Here is a 19,185-nt window from a genome sequence, read left to right as displayed (position 1 = left end):
CATCCTTATCAGCAGGTTTGACCAGTCCAACAATTAATCCTGTACAGATGAGACCTGACCCCTGTGTCTGCGTCACTGCACTGCTTAATTTTCCATTATCATCTTAAATCAGCAAACCGGAAACATTTATTGTAATTATGGCATTTAGCAATTATTATACTATAATTGTATTAAGATTTGACATAAGATTACCAATATTATCATGGCAATGTTATCACATTTATGGTAATGAAATGGACCCGTCCATGTGAGAATAAATTTTTTACCTTGAGAATAAAAAAGGAAATTGAAAGGTGCTCGCCCTGCGATGGACTGGTGACCTGTCCAGGGTGTACCCCGCCCCTCACCCAATGTGAGCTGGGATTGGCTCCAGCAGCCTGGCGACTCAGATATGGATAAAAGTGGATGAAGATGAGTGAGTGAGTGAGAAGTACTCTCATATTCATACATTACAGTAAAGAGAAAAAGACAGTGACTCGTGTTTCTTTGTCTGTACAGCTGATATTTATAGAGCTGATACAAAACCACTGCGGTACAGATCATTTATAAAACTAAACCATAACAACATAAATACTTCAAAATCCTGATAAGTACAAATATCTTGGTCCCCTTATCCCCCACTTGATGGCAGTGGGGGATAATAATGAATGATCTATTGCTTTGAAAACTACCTCTGTCTGCTTTAATTCTGGAGACCCAGCTCTGTACAATAAACCCTTCTGTCCAACACTGAATATTTCAGTCTTCCTGAGTCTGAGCATTCAGTCTGCAGGAATTTACTGGTCTCAGCACACACTGGGGGAATGTAGGATTGTTATTTTTTCCAGGAAAATAACAATGTAGTAAAATACTGCATATCAGCATAAAAACTGCATAAAAATATACTGGTCTGGGTGGTGTAGTTCTGGATGTGGACCCTGTTGACCCAGCAGAAAAGGAAGCTTCCATTTCAATTGCATTGGGTAACCAGTCAACTATGATTTCCAAACCTGAAATGTACAAAGGAAAATAATTCACCTTTAATTATCTTCCTCTTAAAAAACACTGCTTTTGAATATGCAATTTTTAGTTCAGTCCAATAAGACCTAGACTAACTTAACAGAGACAGACATTGGGAACACACGACAGTATGAAATTCTCAGACATAATGGTTACAAACCATTTGCTCCTTTTTTTTTCTTTTCTTTTTTTTTTTTTTACATTTCCCCAAAAAGCTGAGGTGTGCGAAGTATGTACATTTATTATACAGTTATTTTCTCACCATGTCAAAATGTTGAAATCATTATTGTAGCAGTAGGTAGATCAATACAGAGACATGAAATATTCATCTCCAGGAAAGAGTGCAACATTTAATCACTTTACAGGCTTGTGAACAGATTTTTTTAGTGTAAACTTCCACCATCACATATTTGCTGGGAGATATTGAAACGCTGGCAATTTGGAGGAAAAGCTGAGATAAGCGAGTGAATAAACAGAAGGACAGTGTTTCATCCACAGGTCACTGGTGGTTTGATAAGGGTGATCTTAGTGCATGTGAATTATGGAAGACATAAGACCTACACATTAGACAAACCATCACCTTCGACGAGGTCCGGTTTTTCCTGCAGTACAGGTCAGGGACCTGGAGCAGTGGAGTCGATCTAGAGACATATAAAGGAACAGCACCTGACTGAGACACTCTAGGTTGGCTTGCCCTTTAATCTGTCGCCTGACTTTGTGTTTAAAGGAACAATGCCACATCCTACGTTGCAAGCCGTATTTTTAAGGGGAAAAAAAAAACCCAAACAAAGTCTTGCTGGGAACTCTACTTCTGTATAAAGTGTATTTGTGTCCATTTGCCTGTTTTATGGTTCACAAATGAACACTCATTCTGCTAAGGACCCACAACACTGCTGAAGGGTGGCATATTTACCATCGACCAGAGCGGAGTACAATTACAGGAAGCTCCTGATTCATTGTGGTTGTAATTCCGTCCAATGTCTAGCTGTAATGATGCCAGTTGTGTGGTGTGCTTCCAGCACTGGTTTTGAATGCCAAACTCTTCAGAGGAAGATTTTGAAAAATATTATTGTATACAAACACTGGTCAAACATGGCCATTTTCAGTAACATGCTAGTTCCTCTAGAAACTTGTATATCAGATACATTTAAAAGGGCTTTTCATGTATTGATACTGATTATCTAGCTGAGGGGAGAGAGCCTTCTTTAAATACAGTAAATACAGATCAGGTGAGACAGTTGTGACACTTATGTGAGGTACAAATGAGTGAGTCCACTGACAGGATGATGTGTGTGGGCCCCTGCTTCTGCGGTTTGGTGGACAGTTGTTCATCCTTCACTGTTCAGGCATCCTGTTAACACCTGTTAGGTTTGATCTTTTTGTTGTTTGTCTAAATGTGCAAGTAGGTTCTAGCATTTCAATATGTTAGAGTGTGTGTGCGTGTGTGCTGTGTGCTAAGCTGCATTTTGTATTGCTGCTGGTTTGAAACATTGTTAGGTCAGATTGTTCACATTTAAACCTCAGTAAAATGATTTCATTTTCATTAAGTCTTCATTAAATTCCAAATGGATGTTTTTTGATTAAAGTTGTTGTTTTCACTGTTGAATATCAATGATCGTAAGCTTGGTCATCATTGTTTTTCATTGGTCCTTGAAACTCCAGTTTGTTGGAGATAAAATGTTTTTCCACCAGAGTAACAATATTCACTGTATGATGTTGGTGTAAAACTACAGTGTATGAAATGTTCTGTGTGTGCAGGTGCGTGAGTGTGTCATGGGATCTGGAGCTGTAGCTCTTCATCCTCCTCGTCCATGTCGCTGGTTGGGCCTTCTGGGTTTTCAGGAGCGAACCGAGCAGATCGAATCTTTCCAAACAGCCCAGGACTTTGCTGCTGCCGCCTGAGTCTGACGAGAGAAAACAAGGTGACACTATAACAATAGCACACGTTGTTTGATTATACACTGTGTGTCTGTTGTGAATGTACATTTAACCGTGTCTCAGACAAGCACACAAAACAGCACGTGAAGGGTTGTGGTGGCACATGCTTCACATTCAAAAATACATCTTTCTGTCTAAATAAAGTGAGGTTTAGATTTATTTCTGATTACACATGAAAAACTAAAACTTCAGTAGAAAGAGAACAGAAGACCCTTTCAGGGTGTTACACCATAAATCATTGATCATGCGCAGACATTTGTGGGAATTGAAACTGCAAAATCAATCAAGATGTGCTTTAAGGGCAGACTTTCAGCTTTAATTTGAGCGCATTAATGGCAAACAGTGTACGAATACCAACTCCACCTCCTCCACCTTTTTAAGGAGAAAATCATTAATTAAGCTGTCACTTTTAAGGTTTCACGGTCAATGACAGGAACATTCCACTTCTTTACCAGAGAAAACTTGTTGGTTGCTTTGCAGTACACTTTGGGTCACTATCCATTTGCACTATGAAGCACCAGCATTTAGTGCAGCATTTAGTTGAATATGAGCAGATAATATTGCCTGAACCACTTAAGAACCACTTTTGTCAGTGGTTACATCATCTCTTAATTGTTTACTTTGAGAGATCCGCCTCTCAAAGTAATAGTGTGTTCTTAATATGGCCAAAGATTCTTCTGTCATGCTGAAACACTTCTCTTCGGTCATTTTTCCTTTCTTTTGGCATTGCTGACCTTGCCACTGTGTTCTTCTTTCTAAAAATGTACCAGTTATCATGTGATATGGCCATATCTAATGTTTTTGCTCCCTCTGATTGTTTCTATTTTTCAGCCTAATGATGGTTTACTTCACTAATAGTGACAGCTCTTCGTATTTCATATTGAGAGTTGACTTCCAAATACAAATACCACGCCTGGCATTAACTCTCAAACTTTTATTTTCTCATTGCAAATGAAATAACTCAGGAATAACACATGGCCATGGAACAGCTGAGAAGCCAAATACTTGGTCCTTTATTAAATTGGAGGGTACATAAAAAATGTGTTGTAATTCCTGCACTGTTCACCTAATGAGGATGTAACTACCCTCAAATTAAAGCTGAAAGTCTGCACTTAAAGCACATCTAAAACACATTCAAAATCATTTTGGTGGTGTACAAAACTAATATGAGGAAAATTGTGACAGTGCCCAAATATTTATGGACCTTACTGTAATTTCTAACACCCCTCCTCCCCTAACGCAGTGTGTGAAAAATGTGTCAAGCCAACCGCAAAATGATTCCACTGAACTCAATTTGCACACAGATTTAAAAAAAAAAACAAACAACGCACCACATAAATATTATGAATCCTGGTCCATCTCTGTGCACATGAACCAAAACTGCATAAAGTACGAAACATCAGACTTCTTGGAAGACAAAAACAAGAGTTCAGCCTGTACACATATGACCCTGGTTTTCATTGATTCATTCATCTTCTACCTCTGAACCCAAACATGATGTCTTTGGATGGTGGGAGGAAGCTGGAGTACCCGGAGGAAACTCACACAGGCACGGGGTGAACATTCAAAATGTGCACAGAAAGGCACCGGGCCTGGGAACCGAGCCTGCATCCTTCTTGTTGTGAGGCAACAGACCTAACCACTACGCAGGCGTGCATAGTGGTTCAGACAGCTTTTTTAAAATTTCTAATTGCACCATCCCAGTGTTGGTGAAACAAGAACAAAAACCGTGAAAAACAAGAGACTCAACAATGAGTAAACCATATCTACTGAAGCTGAGAGAGAGAGACCTCCAGTCCTAAATGTAGCTATATGTGAACCTGACAAACAGTCCTCACTGTCTTGGCTTATCACACACACATAAGGTTTTTGAGGAAATTGAATAATTTTTTTAATAAGCTTAAACTACACCTTCTACTACAACACACACAGATTTGTCGATCTGTGAAGTTGTTACCATGCCAACATGCCTGTCACTCCCCCATAGAGCCTAGAGCTCTCTGTTACTATGGTGACCTGCGACTGGAAGCTTCTTGATTGGCTACCTACAAGGCACCAGAGCAGCGGTACTGAGAAAAGGAGAGAGTGCAGAGGAAGAGACAGAGAGCGAATGAGATGAGGACTGCAAAAAGATAATGGAGTGAGAGTAAAGCTAGGTGGCAAGCAACACACACACACACACACACAAATTTTGTCTGGCTCACAGTGGCCGGGCAGCTACAATCAGATATGACAACACGATGCAAGCTTTGTTTACATGGACAAAAGTAATCTTAATAATAATAATTATAATAATAATTTTGTAAACTGAGCTACTGTTGGAACGCGCCACTTTGGCATAAACCTGTGAGATGGGCCAGTGTACTTTGATAAAACACAAACACGGAAAATTTTATGTTGTGTGTTTGACTTCTGCTTCTTAGATGGATTTAAACTGTACTGAACAAAACAAAAATACTTAGATGTGTGGGTGTGCGCATTGTCTCTTACCTTGATTGTAAGTGTTCCAATTGTACCTGCAGGTTTTCAGTCTGCTCCACTTGCTCATCCAAAGACCTCTGCAACTTCCTGGTCTGGTTATTGGACTCATCCAACTAGAGACACACACACACACACAGGCTTTATTTATGTGGAATAATTTTCTGGCCTCAGGGTGAGAACCCAGAGGGAATCCTCAGTCCCACTATGAAACTGTGCTGGTCTGGACTGCTTTGGATTGCCTTGATAGCTGTCTAACTGTTTATTTACAGTCGGACCAGTAGTCAGAAATCAATAACACAATTAATTGTTATGATTTTATTCTTTTAATTATTATTTTTTCAAAATGTACATAACATAACACAGGTGGAGTCATGTCCCTACCTCATCCTCCGCTTGTCCTAACTCCTTCTTAAGCTCCTCCACCCTCAGTCGTAGCTTCTTGACTTCTGCCTCATGGCTTTCCACCCTCCGGTTGGCATGGGCAAGCTCTGCCATTTTCTCCTGGAATTGCTTTTTCAGCTTAGTGTGAATGTGGCGAAGGTCAGCCAGCTCCTGAGGACACAGCAGACAGACAGGCTCCCATATTCACATTTCATTTACTCTGAAAATGGTTTATTATCTAAATCATTTTGAAGGTGTAAGAAAAAATTGTGAGGTCAGAACTGAACAATCTAATAAAAGATCAAAAGAGCTGTGATAATGTTTTTAAAGTTTCTGCTACTTTCAAAAATGCCCGTCTCAGTGTCTTGACTAACTGACAACACCAGGCTGCCAGACAATCTCCCTTGACTGTAACTGTTAGATTTTATTTTTCTTGCCTCAGGAGAAAGCTTCAACGTTTTGTTGCTTTATGCAACGTCAATGTCAAGACTTCCTGTCTTCATGAAAGAAGCACGAGTTCATTGTTTCTTTGGTCTGTTTAGTTATGATGATTAATAAATAAACACTACCTAAACCAGACTTTACTGGAGTATCACATTGTTTCAAACCTTCATGGGAAACATTCTGAAAAATTTCATAAGGAAAATAATTTTGCAGTCTTTGAAATTGAACCTTATATTTAACACATCTGGAACATGTCTCACGCACAGAGATACGCTTCCAAAGACTCAGCTGGTATGGGGGGGGGTTGAGAGATAACAGATGTCCTATTCATCTCAAAAAATATCAAATTCTGTCCCAGAGACTCTTTTCCTCTTTTCCTCAATAAAAGTAAATGTGGAGATTTGGATTTCCCCAGAAGACAAACACAGAGCGTAGCCTGGAAATGAGGAGTCCACCAATCCAGAAAGAAGGATAAATTTGCGAGATAACCGACATATCTAATATTTGATGTTTCGTTCAATTTTTCAGCAGTAAAGACAGAAATCAATCATTTATTCATGAAAGCACTGTGCGTGTTCCAGGTAAGAATATGGCCACGATGTATAATCCTCATCCTACCTGGATTATTCTCCATAACGATCGGCTCCTTCTTCATTATACATCTTGGTCGTATTATCACCTGAACACACATTAGCTTGTATCCAGAGTTTGGATGTCTTCTGTGGACATCACTGACAACAACACGGTCCAACTCCTCATCACTCACAGCTGAATACAGCTCTGTCTTTCTGCACACACATTAGTTGTCTTATTGTAACAGGTAGTTTTTTTTCCACGTCCTGTAGGTCTTTGTCAGTCAAGAGGTGGCCAACAGACAAACATAATGAATTACTGAATAAACTACAGACATGCCTGTGTTTATACCTTTATCTCTCTGAAGTGTGAGTGTGTGTGCTGTTGTGTTTATGTTCTTGTGCCAAATGTCCTAAAGCATGCGTATGGGTGCGTGTTACACCATACAACCTTTTAAATGTTTCCCGTTGACCTGTGAGACCTCGAAGTCTTCCACTACGTTTGCTCCACAGCCTTGTGCCTTGACATACTGTGACACAATCATTCTCTGTAATGCGGAGGCGCTCAGTGGGGCGTGCCCCATCAGTGGGGAATAGAAACATGACAGGTGGGGTGCAACAAGCTGGAGGAAATGTTCTTTTTCATGCCTATCGTTGTTAATATCTTTTTTTTTTATTGACAACCTACATTTAGTACAGAACACCCACACACAAAAAAAGGAATCATCAATAGCCTACAGGGGACAGAGAGGAAAATGTAACCTGGGACCAAAGGGCAAAAGTAACGACTAATGCCAGCATATCAGTGGAACAATAAAAATAAAAAATAAAAAAACAGAGGGGCGGCAGGTTAGTGTGGGCTGTAACATCACCGAATGGATTCATTTGTTCTATCGACACAAAAGTTGCCGATAGAACATGATGTTGGCTAATGTTACTTCATGAAAGCTGAATATTTTAAGCTTGGCATATTTCATTAGTATCCCTATTATCATGAGCGTTTTGTTGGGGTGATGGGGGCAAGTGGGGCTCGAAAACTCCCCCTTGTCTTAATTTGGGAATTGGTTCAATGTGAGGCAAATAAATAAATAAATAAATAAATAAAAATGTGGAAATAATCAAAAGCAGAGATAAGCTCAATAAAAAGACTGAATGAGCAAGAAAATAGAAAGAAACTAACAAAAAAAAAAGTCAGAAATGTTATATATTATTATTAATATTATATAGATAGATTATTAGAGTATTTGAATTAATTGTGACTGTCAACTTCCTGGGCATGTATGGTCCCAGTCTTATATTGCTGTTCAGATTTCAAAGGAAATATTATTGAACATTCAAGGGCCACAACTTCAACATGTTGATGGTGTTACAGCTGCTGTCCCTCTGTTACAAGATCAAATCAAATCAGATTTATTGACATAGCACCAGTGTTCAGTAGACTGATGCACTTGTACCCTCTCACAGTCTGGCTCTTCAAAATGTGAAATAACATTGCATAGAACAAAGTCCAGGTCAAAAAGAACGAGGTTGTGGTGCTTTTGGGCCCTTTTACCATTTGGTTCGTGGGCTTAAATGTTTTTTTAGCTGCCATATTGGCACGTTTTGCAAGGGCAACTATAAACCCTCTAAAATCTGCCATACAGTTACTACCTAGTGCACTGATGTTGCCCCCCATCCCCTGAGTGAGGCCCCTGATGTGAGGCATTCAAGGAACATCTGTAAATTGATCTCTCCTGATTGCCTCCATGTGAGATGTTTAGAGGAGCCACCAATGGCATTTAGGAATGGTCATATAAAATTGGTCAAATCAGTGACTGATCAGGCATAATAGCTGATAGTGTTTTCCAGATTTCCCAGGAAGAGGAAGAGTTTTCATGGCAGCTTGAGGGAAGCATAGAATAAAACCCAATGGTAGCTAATGAGTTGGCTGTGAGCAGCAAAAGAACGAGAACTCAGTATCCGTTTGATTTTCTGCTTTCTGTCAAGAATTTTTAAAAGTAGTTAATGAATTGCTGATAGATGTTTTAGTCCTATTGACCTCTAAAAGCTATTCCAATAGTTTTCACATTCACTAATTTCTATTCATACATCACAGCTGCACGCTGATGAAACAGCCACCAGTATTTAGCCATAAGACACTTGAAATTACATGTGGATGGGAGGTGCTGGGGATCAAAACGTTGACTTTCTGATTAATGGAAAACAGACTGAATACCAGACCATCTTGCTTAAAAGTGGACAACACATGTCCCACAGTCTGTATGAAACTCTTCTCTGTGTTTGGACTTGGCAATATTAAAAAAAAAAAAAAGTTGTATACTGCCCAGAGGTTTCCTCTCATTGATCTGATTAATTAAATAATCAAAAGGCTGATGAATGTTATTAAAGTGACAAATACTCATTGGTTCCTCAAATCAAAGGCCTCCTCACCCTGACTCTAAAGGTCATGCTATGCTCTGAGTCTCACACACACACACACACACACACACACACAGCTCAGGGTTTTCAGGGCGATTCAGTTCTGTTTTAGTCATCGTTTCTATTAGTTTTCATCCAAGTAACACAACTTTAAGCGTAAGATACGCAAATAAAGGATTCAATAAAATGAAAGTTTCCTTCAGCAGCTTCATGTTGGAAATCTATCCCCACCTTGTTTCTTTCAAACAGCTCAGTCTGGATGGCTTTGAGGTCTGTATCAAGTGCAGAGGCTGTCTGTCTCCGTTTCTTGGCTAGTTGCTCCTCCAAGTCTTCAGCCTGAGCCCTCAGCTTCTTGTTGTCCCTCTCCAACGCCAGTTTCTCTGTTTCCAAACGCTCCCTGCGGCCCCACTCTGCAGCATTCTCCACCTGCAGCCTCTCCATCTATGGGATGTAAAGCAGAAACAGAGACGTTGTGACGATGTTCCTTGGATCGTCATCATTTCATAATTCAGGGCAGAAGAATTTTACAGTTTAACAAAGTGCTCCTGTTATCACTATTCATTATTATTGAGTGCTTCACTTTGTTTAATTATTAAAAATTATCCTTAAACTGAAAAGTCTTTGGTCTGACGTACGAACAGTAACCAGTTGTGGAAATAGTGAGCAGTCAGATTGTGTTGCAGACACTAGATGGCAGCGTATGTGAGCATATTAAACAGTTTATATTGAATGAAAAGTCAGAAAACAAGTTTGAGACTCAGCCCTGTCTTATTCTGTCCTCTCCTGCATTTCTAACTGTGTCCCCTGCCTCCTAACCTCAGCGCGTAGTTCTGCCAGTTTCTTGTCCATACTGGTCCGCGCTCCCAGTTCATCCTCCAGGTCCTCAGATATGCGGCCGAGCTCATCTTGGTGAATTTCCTTCAGCAAGTTCAGCTAAATAGTGTAGGAGTGGGGGGGGGGGGGAAGAAAACATCAAAGGGCTGGATGCATTTTTCTGTCTCATTTTGGGTTAAAAATATAACCACATCCTTCACCTATGTGTCATGTATGTTTTATATAAATATATAGATTTATATTATCAACAGGGAGGGGTAACACAAATGTATCTCCTCAGGCACACTCCACATTTCTAATGTTTTCTGAACAGAAATGCAGCTGAAGTCCCCACCTGGTGTTTCTACCTGCCACATTTTCTCTTCTGAAAGTGGAAGCATAGGAAAACATTGTGAAGACATCATGTTCTATTCTGTGGTTGTGATATTACAAACTAGAACCAAAGTTTATGCGGTGGGGAAGAAATAACTTCTGGGTTCATCAGCTCTTTATAAAAATGCTACAAAGGTAATGTTCATCATCATCATTCAATAACTTGAATATCTCTTGCAGTATTAGCAGCATCTGTCCTTCTGTCCGTAAACTCTGTAATTGCTTCACATTTTAAGGAAAGGCGACCCTTTTCTAACATTTGTGGAAAAAAAAAAAAAAAAAAAAAAAAAAGATTCTACTTTTCCGCTCCGGAAAAGATCACATTTCCTGTGATTTCGTTCTCATTAGTTTCTTCTCTCCTGGTTAATAGATTAATATTAATAATAAATTTTATTAATCATTGCATTTGATAGTTAAACACAGCAACAATATTCCAGTTGAAAAAGATTGGTTTTAAGACATATCTTATTTAGAGGATAAGAAGATGTCTAATTATCGCATATCTGTCTCTGACTTCTCTGCCTACTACCTTGTTTTTTTTTTCCTTCTGTCATTTCCTCTACACCACAAATCTTCAAAATACCCATCTACATGTCCCATAATCCTGTGACCCAGCCTACTCCTTTCCTTTTTCTTACCAGCTTTATCAAACCATTGTTGCTCAGTGAACTTACCTTCCCTCAGTCTCCAACCTTACCTCTCTCTTCTCTGAAGGCCTGCACTGCCCCTAAGTGGGGGAACTGCCAAAACTTAACCATGTTTCAAGGCTTTTGGCCTGAGCCTGACACTAACTAACTTCAAAGCACACTGAGATCCTGATGGTGAATTTCGATTTTATCCATTCAAAGTACACTAAAGACCCACAAAGGAAAGGCTTTGTGTTTTGAGAGTCAAAGCAGGGCACAAATGAACTCTGTTGTAATCTGTGCATTTATCACGTGAGATTATATTTGGACTTGAAAATATCTTTAGTTTGGACACTTTAAATGGATGTGGGGTGAACATTAATTTTATGGCAACCCCCGGTAATGTCACCCAGTGGTGTGTGAACTGCCATTTCACAGTGTCAAGTTTGTAGTCTTAGTTTTCTGAAACCAACAGAAACCATTGACAACTGAGCTGCAGCAGTGCACATCTTATAAATGTATCAGTCAAATGTTTACCATGTTCCTTATCTTTGTTAGCCTGCAAATATTTGATATTTAACCCTGAGTGTCATTAATTTTGCAGGTGCCTGATCAAAAGATGAGCACGTTAAGACTGCAGGGAGTACGAACGTTAGAGCACAAACTTTGCTGCCGTTTTTTTTTTTTTTTGTAATCAATCAAAACAAACCCGTGTTGGTGGAAGGATTGTCTATAGTAGGTGACCCTTCTATATGCACCAACAATGACTGAAAGTAATACTTTCTGTGGCAGAATGGTGTCCCACCTGTTTCAGAGCTTCCTGTTTGGTCTTGCTCAGCTCCTCGTATTTAAGTTTCCATTGACTATTTTCACCCTCCAGTCGCTCGATGTTCTTACCCAAAGCAAGCTTGTCTCTGGGAGTGACAGAAACACAACACATATTAATAGACTCCAAAACACATCACACTGCACGTGGATTCACTATTTTAGGGCTCACATATTCCAGGAAATATCAAAATATTAAATATAATCAAATGTCAGCTCAAGCCCAGGTGGCAATCAACTGACTGGATAAAATCTGCAGAGGAGGACACAACACTACAAACACTACAGCAGTTTTGAAAGAGTTAAAACCTAAATAAGACCTCAAAAAATATAGATTTAGGGATACAGATACAAGGTTTCACTTTGTCATTATGGACATTGTCATATGTAGATTGATGATAAATTGGTCATTTTTGGGCTTTTATACCTCTCTTCTGACTACTGTAAGTGGCAGAGGCTGACGAGGGAGATAAGGGAGTGACTAATGCGAAGGCATATGATACTTTATTAATGAATGAAATACATGGTTACATACAGAATACAGTTTTGTCAGAATTAAAGGGAAAAATTCTTCATCAAATTTACACACCTCTGTTAAAAGAATCTAGCTAAGGTGGAATATTTCAGATTAACAGTGAAGTTGGACAAACAGAATCCTCCTCTGCTGCTGTCACACGGTTAGACACTAACATAGTTGGTCTCCACCTCACTTACTCTCTCTCTTTCAGCAGGACTTTCTGGGACTCGTCCAGGCGAAGCTGCAGGGCATTCAGTTTGCTGGAGTCTTCTTCTGCTGTGCTGACATCCTCCCACAACTGCCTGTTGCGCTCCTGCCGGCTCAAACCGGAGGACAAGCGTGAGCTTGCTGTGTTCAAAACACTGCTGCAACCTCGGCCATCCCACGCCTCCTGACCTTCGGTGCCTGTGGCCCTGGAGCACAGGACTGACTCTGTCAGCTCCAAGTTCTTTCAAACCAAGACACAGAAGAGGCAGGAAAAATTAGACCAGTGTTGTTGTCATATGTAAGACATAACGTAAATATTCACTCTCTAACAGTATATTCAAAGTTCATTTGGTCCAGATGTGGAAAATAAAAAGGAGCTAAGTTTCAAAAGAGCTTGGTAAACTTGGATGGATAAAGGAGGAAGCAGGCATATCTGTGTTACATTGATCCACTCTGTTAAACACATTGTATCTTTGTTTATTGACTGTAAATGTAATGTACTATAAAGGCCGAACATAAAGAGACAGCAGAGATGATTAACACAAGTTTTATATTCTCAAGGCAAATTAAGAGGCAGTGATGACGCAGCATGATGTTTTTTAAATCAGCCCCAATAATTCTCAGTCTGTTTTAAACTGGTATTTTGTTAATGCGGCACATTGCAGAGGTTTAAGGCATTGCAGATATTTAGGTTCTTCTCTATACAACAAAACAGAACCTTTTCTTCATAAGCTAATTTTCTGTATTAGATTATATCCAGTCGTTTAACGAGGTTTGTTCTTTCTTCATTGTCAAAGTGAACACAAACATGGTACCCCTCACAGAGTGTTTTTACAAGAGCCTCTGTGGGTGAGGTTTTCAATTTCACAGCTTTTTTTATTAGCAGTTTCAGACCCTATGAAACTTGAATCAGTGTCTGATAACAACTGACCATTTTAAACTCCCATTACTCCTTCCACAGCATCACCAGCGATCAAGACTTCTCATTTCCCCGCACACAAAATAAATAAATCACACTCTGTATGTACATCCTATAGCAATATGTCCTGTCTGTTGTAACTTTGTGTATATCTGCTGCCTGAACAGGTCTCTCTTGAGAATGAGACTCCAGGTCTCAATGAGATTTTTACCTGTATAAATTAAAGGTAAAAAAAAAATAAATAAAATATATAAATAAAATTGATCAGGCACTGACTCTGTTTTGAAGGGAGTGTCGGAAACATGGGTGTCCTGTGAGAAAATTCTTCCTGTTTCCACTCTGCTCCTTCCTCCAAAGGCTATTAAAGCGATTTTCTATGGTTTCTGCCAGCTTAGTGTCACAGCGTAGCTCCAAAATGTATTCTCACAACCAAATATTTTCACATCCCCTTTTACAGAAATCTCTTAGCTCTGGCACATGAAAAATACAAGTACTTGTCCAACCTGTAATTTTCATGACATATGACTGATGTAAAATGTGAGGGGCTCCAAAACAGTATTTCTTTCAGATAATATTGTGCTACAATTACGAATTCAGTCTTCTAACAGGTAACGTTGAGGTTGAATGATGTTCACCATGTTCAGAATCACAAGTGAGTGTGTTTTGACGTGTGCTAAGTAGCACTAAATGAAAATACAACTGAGGCTGGTTAGAGCCATTAATTGTGTGGGCATTTGGCTATAAGAAATTTCAAAACCCTGATCCTTCTGGCTGTGAGGCAAAAGTGTTAACTATTGTAACACTACGCTTCCTTTAAGTCAAAGTACAATAACAAAACAGCCTCCCACAATAAATTATCACTATTTTTCCTCCCATCACAGATTTTCTTGTTGAGCTCTTATATTCTGCATTACATTCAGCGTGGGATCAGAACTTTAACAACATCAACATCTATTGACGTTCAATTTTCACCTCTACGTAGGATCATGTAGCTAAACGAACAGCAGACAGATAAGAGCAAATCAATTCCTGGACAAGCAAATCCAAAAATAACTTTTATATCGGCCAATGATGTTGATTTCTCATGCATAGACTCAATTCCTCTGGATCTGAAGCTTGGCCATCAAAGACCACAGCCTCCACCACAATCAACCAACAAGGCTGAATAAAATTCCCCTCCTGAGAGTAAGAAAAAAAAAAAAAAAAAAAAAAAAAAAAAACTTCACAACCCAGCTTCCCAGATCTGGCCCGGGTTTCTGCTGTGGGCCTATTATAAAATACAAAAAACATATTTCTTCTTCAGTCATAGGAATCCAATATAAAACATACTGACACACAAATCTGCAGGGTTAGGGTTAGGTAAACCATCCATGAAATTTCCAAAGAACAGCAAGAAGCTCATCCTCTGAAGAAGAGAGCAAAACCACCATATCAGACAAGGTGTCGGAGGGCAGCCAGAAAGTCAAACAAACATCAATAAACTGGATTAGTATCATTTAATATTCTCAGTATTTTAAGTATACTGGTTTTGAGTTTGCACAGCTGACACAGAAAATGGAAAACAGATGTGTTGGTGCTGCTGTTGTTCCTAGTAATCCCCAGGAGGGGGACCCTTTGCATTTCACAAGCTTGCAACAACACAAACAATACCAAGCAACATGTGGAAGTACTCAGTGTGAGTGAGAACTAGAACAATGAAGGGAAACAGGAAATGGGGCTGTGCTCTGTGTGAGCAACAGTTAGCCACTGCACCCAAGACCACCACTGCTGCGACCACAGACTCAGACACAATTATGGTTTACTTGGAATGCAACAGCCTCAGTGTATGTGTGTGTGTATGTCTGTGTGAGTATGTGTGTGAGTATGTGTATGAGTATGTATGTATGTATGTATGCTTGGTAACAGCTGAAACACTGCCTGTGCAAGCTGAAGGTCAAATCTAATCTGGATCAACTGTAAACTTTATTCAACGCAACTCACGAACCTTCAATATGAAGTCAGAGTTTAATTGTGTGCTGTTGCTGGATCATTTACTGTGCATGTTAAATAAACACTGCTAAAAACAGAGAGCCACCACAGCTTCAGTATAAACACACTGGAAATGCAGTAAGGAAAAACAAAGGCGATTTTAAGTAAAGGACTCCGAGTGTAAAGACAAAGTGAAACAGTCACATCCTTTTTGTCAAACCAGAAACCACTGTTTTATCATTATGTTTAAAGCCACCAGACTCCATTCAGTGACAAAAACAGTAATTTCACTTCACAAAACACAAGATTAAAATCCTTTCCATAAATAGATGGACCACACAATAACATCAACAAGCTAACTGGCTGAGGCTGAGGCTTTGATAAACCAGCAAATGAAGAAAAACTTCTATATTTTTCTGGCGCCTTTTTAATAAGGACACAAAAAGTACCATCATGGTTACAATACAGCCTGGCAGGTAAAACGCATGCTGCGCTCTGCATTTATTCAGACACTGTAGGGACTTATCGAACTTGACCTGATGAGCTTTTCATCCAGTATAAAGCATTTGTGGATAACGGATACTAACCCTAACCCAAATAACTGTATTGTCATAGTAAGACAACTGCTCATTGATCAGTGTAGACTGATTCGCTGGCTCCTACATGCCAACAAAACATGCAACTTTCTGAACCTGACAGGCACAGTCACGTATGAATACACAAAGTGAAGCGGCTTGAAGATGGAAAGTGTATGTTTGCGCAAGACCATTATTTTGAATTATTTCCAGAGTAGACTAACACGCAAAGAACAAGTCGAGCTAAAGCCTTATGTTTGGAATGGTCTGGTCAGAGCAGAGCGCAGACAGCATCTGTCAGCTCTCAGGGATAAACCTTACATGACAAATTTCTGGCTGTGTGCACACACCTGGGTAAAGAAATTGCTGATGTTTTGTAAATAGGACACCTGCCCAGCTCAAACACCTGAGCCATCAAAGTTTTTGATTGTACCAGCTTGGAGGACACATAGTGCTCACGCTGGCCCATATTCACTGAGGTTCAGGTCAAATTACCCATGTAGCAGTAGAGGACATCAGCTCACTGCTAACAGGGAGACCGTAACGCTGTTCCTTATCTACACAGTCTGGTCTTTCACCATCCTGCCCTGAATGTTTGTCAGGCAAATTTCCTTCCATTTGCACAGAGGGGGAAAAAAACAACCATTGTGGATGCAAATAGAAACTCTGCCGGACAAAACAGAAACCATACAGATTGACATTTAACATCTAACATGATCACAAAATGGAGCTTTACTTCTTACTGATCAATCTGTCAGTTGATCTAAACACAGCAAATAGCACATTGCTCTCGTGTTTCTGTTGTTAGATCTGTGGGAATACAACCTTTCCTCACAGGGACATCAGCTGGTCAAATGAAAGAATGAATTCTGCTCTAACTACAGACTCACCTGCTGACCTAGCTTTTGCCTGTCCAAATCTACATCCCTTACTGGTTCTGGTTCTGGAGACCCCGGCGGTGCCTCCCCAACCCTATCCAGGTTGCCGTCAGTATTAACCTGAGAGGAAGAGGAAGACGAAGCAGGAGAGAGGGGGGGGATAGATGGAGACGGGGAGGAGGTGGCACCACACTGGTGTGCAGGGGAGTAAGAGGGAGAAGTGGTGGAAGGAAGAGGGGCTGTGTGGTCGCCACGAAGGTGCCGTGTCTGCTGCCGTAGCATTTCGTTCTCCAAGGCAAGTTCCTGCCGTTCTCGCCGAACACTTGTAAGCTCCTTGGTAAGGGTGTCCAGCCGCTGTCTCAGCTGACGGACCTCATCACGAGCTCGGTTACGCTCCGCACGGACCTGAGAAACAATAAGAAACACTGACTGATGCAGAATCAACTCACTGGCCTCCCTGAATGCATAGTCTCTTCTTCACAAAGCATTTTCCCACCCAAAGACATCATGCTCAGGTTAACTAGTGACTCTAAACTGTCCGTAGGTCTGAGTGTGAGCGGTTGTCGGTCTCTGTCTGTTTGTGTGTTGGCCCAGCGATGGACTGGTGACCTGTCCAGGGTGTACCCTGCCCTCACCCAATGTGAGCTGGATTGGCTCCAGCGCCCCACGACCCAGAAACGGATAATGTATTCTATCCAGTTTAACTAACTAACAAATTAAATCATTCTAAACAAAAGCATCAAAAAACTGCTAATTAAAAAAAAAAAAAAAAAAAAAGGTTAAGTTGGTCACAAGATGAAAATGTGGGGGTATCTGAATCTGATCTAATGACATCATCACAGTCTTGGTCTCTCCTGATCTCAGTGCAATCTTTCCCACCTTGCTCCACTTCTCTCTCCAGTTAGCGGTGCAGTCTGACCACCACCTCATGGTCTTCTCCATCTGGGCTGCTCGGACCCGGGCCTCCTCCAGCTCCCTGAGCCTCAGCTCCTCCCTGCTCTCCCAGTCCGCCCCAGCTCCGTCACCCATGGCTCCAAGGGATCCCAGTCCAAGGCCTCCTGGCCCAGGTGACAGCAGTAGAGGCGGGCTGGAACTGGGGGTTCCTCCGGTGGGGCTGGGAGTGTGGGTTAGACTGTCTGGGGAGCGGATCCCCCTGTCAGGCCCAAGACCCAGGCTACATAGAAGCCCACCTCCAGTGGACTTCCCACCGTCAGACAGGTGGGAGCTCGGAGTGTGGTTCATGATTAAAACCAGTGGCGTGGGGGGGAGTGTTGAGGATAATGGTAAGATTGGAGGATGGTAGGATTCAGGAGAGCATCATCATCATCCTCCTCTTCAGTCCCTGCTAAACCTGGAAAGAAACAGAAATAATCAGAAGAAATCAGAAGAAAATAAAGCACATTCATGCACATTTATTTCTCTCCTGTTCCTTGGAATTCAGCTCTATTAAAGGATAAAACATTTAAAGGAAGGCACTCCATTTGTCCTCTCTGAACCACATAAACCCAGAGAAACTGAAGCAGCTCTGTATCAAACCGAATGTCCATGACAACACAGACTGGGCGAGAGAAGGGAGAATATACTGGGAGGGGACATATATATGCTCAGTTGTACTTGTCAATGAAGCCGAATGAAACCAATCAAATAATCAGACTTCAGCCATGTCTTACAGACAAAAAGACCTGGATGACCTGAAACATTTTTTCTTCTGAACTCACACAAAAGTCATTCTCCTTGGCCCTAAGCACCTTGGAGAAGCATTATCTGATCATGTAACCAATCTGGAAGAAAGCAGTTTGGCCTCTAGTTCCACGATCTTGGGAGTCATTTTTGATCAGGACATGTCCTTTGTCCCTCATATAAAACATAACATATAAACAAACAAACAAAACATAACATATAAAATATTGCAAAGATCAGAAACATCCTGTCTGAAGAGGATGCAGAAAAACTAGTCCATGCATTTGTTACCTCTGGACTAGACTACTGTAATTCAATACTATCAGGATGTCCCAACAATTCTCTGAAAAGCTTCCAGTTGATTCAGAATACTGCTGCACAAATATTAACAGGAACTGGAGAAAGAGGCCACATTTCTCTTGAGCTAGCTTCTCTGCATTGCCTTCCAGTAAAATTCAGAATAGAATTTAAAATCCTTCTCCGCAGGTACAAAGCTCTTAATGCCTGAGCTCCATCACATCTCAGAGAGCTCACAGTTCCTCATTATCCCA

The 19,185-nt window shown here is 40.6% G+C and overlaps 1 protein-coding gene across 1 annotated transcript in view; it reads right to left on the bottom strand.

Moving 5' to 3' along the window:
• Positions 1 to 1,123: 1,123 nt before the first annotated feature.
• The window catches only part of ccdc102a (coiled-coil domain containing 102A), a 34,955-nt gene continuing 16,893 nt past the window's right edge, over positions 1,124 to 19,185 (bottom strand). Inside the window, exons 2-10 of the mRNA XM_029498888.1 lie at positions 17,834 to 18,305; positions 16,967 to 17,359; positions 12,605 to 12,855; positions 11,871 to 11,979; positions 10,050 to 10,166; positions 9,465 to 9,674; positions 5,800 to 5,970; positions 5,428 to 5,531; positions 1,124 to 2,903 (exon numbers count right to left, since the gene is read on the bottom strand). Coding sequence (XP_029354748.1) covers positions 2,771 to 2,903; positions 5,428 to 5,531; positions 5,800 to 5,970; positions 9,465 to 9,674; positions 10,050 to 10,166; positions 11,871 to 11,979; positions 12,605 to 12,855; positions 16,967 to 17,359; positions 17,834 to 18,196 — 1,851 coding nt within the window. The 5' untranslated portion in view covers positions 18,197 to 18,305 and the 3' untranslated portion in view covers positions 1,124 to 2,770. The remainder of the gene's footprint in view (positions 2,904 to 5,427; positions 5,532 to 5,799; positions 5,971 to 9,464; positions 9,675 to 10,049; positions 10,167 to 11,870; positions 11,980 to 12,604; positions 12,856 to 16,966; positions 17,360 to 17,833; positions 18,306 to 19,185) is intronic.

Source organism: Echeneis naucrates, chromosome 3 (assembly GCF_900963305.1).
Source record: "Echeneis naucrates chromosome 3, fEcheNa1.1, whole genome shotgun sequence".
Taxonomy (NCBI): Eukaryota; Metazoa; Chordata; class Actinopteri; order Carangiformes; family Echeneidae; genus Echeneis; species Echeneis naucrates.
This window is presented reverse-complemented; position numbering and strand designations above follow the sequence as displayed.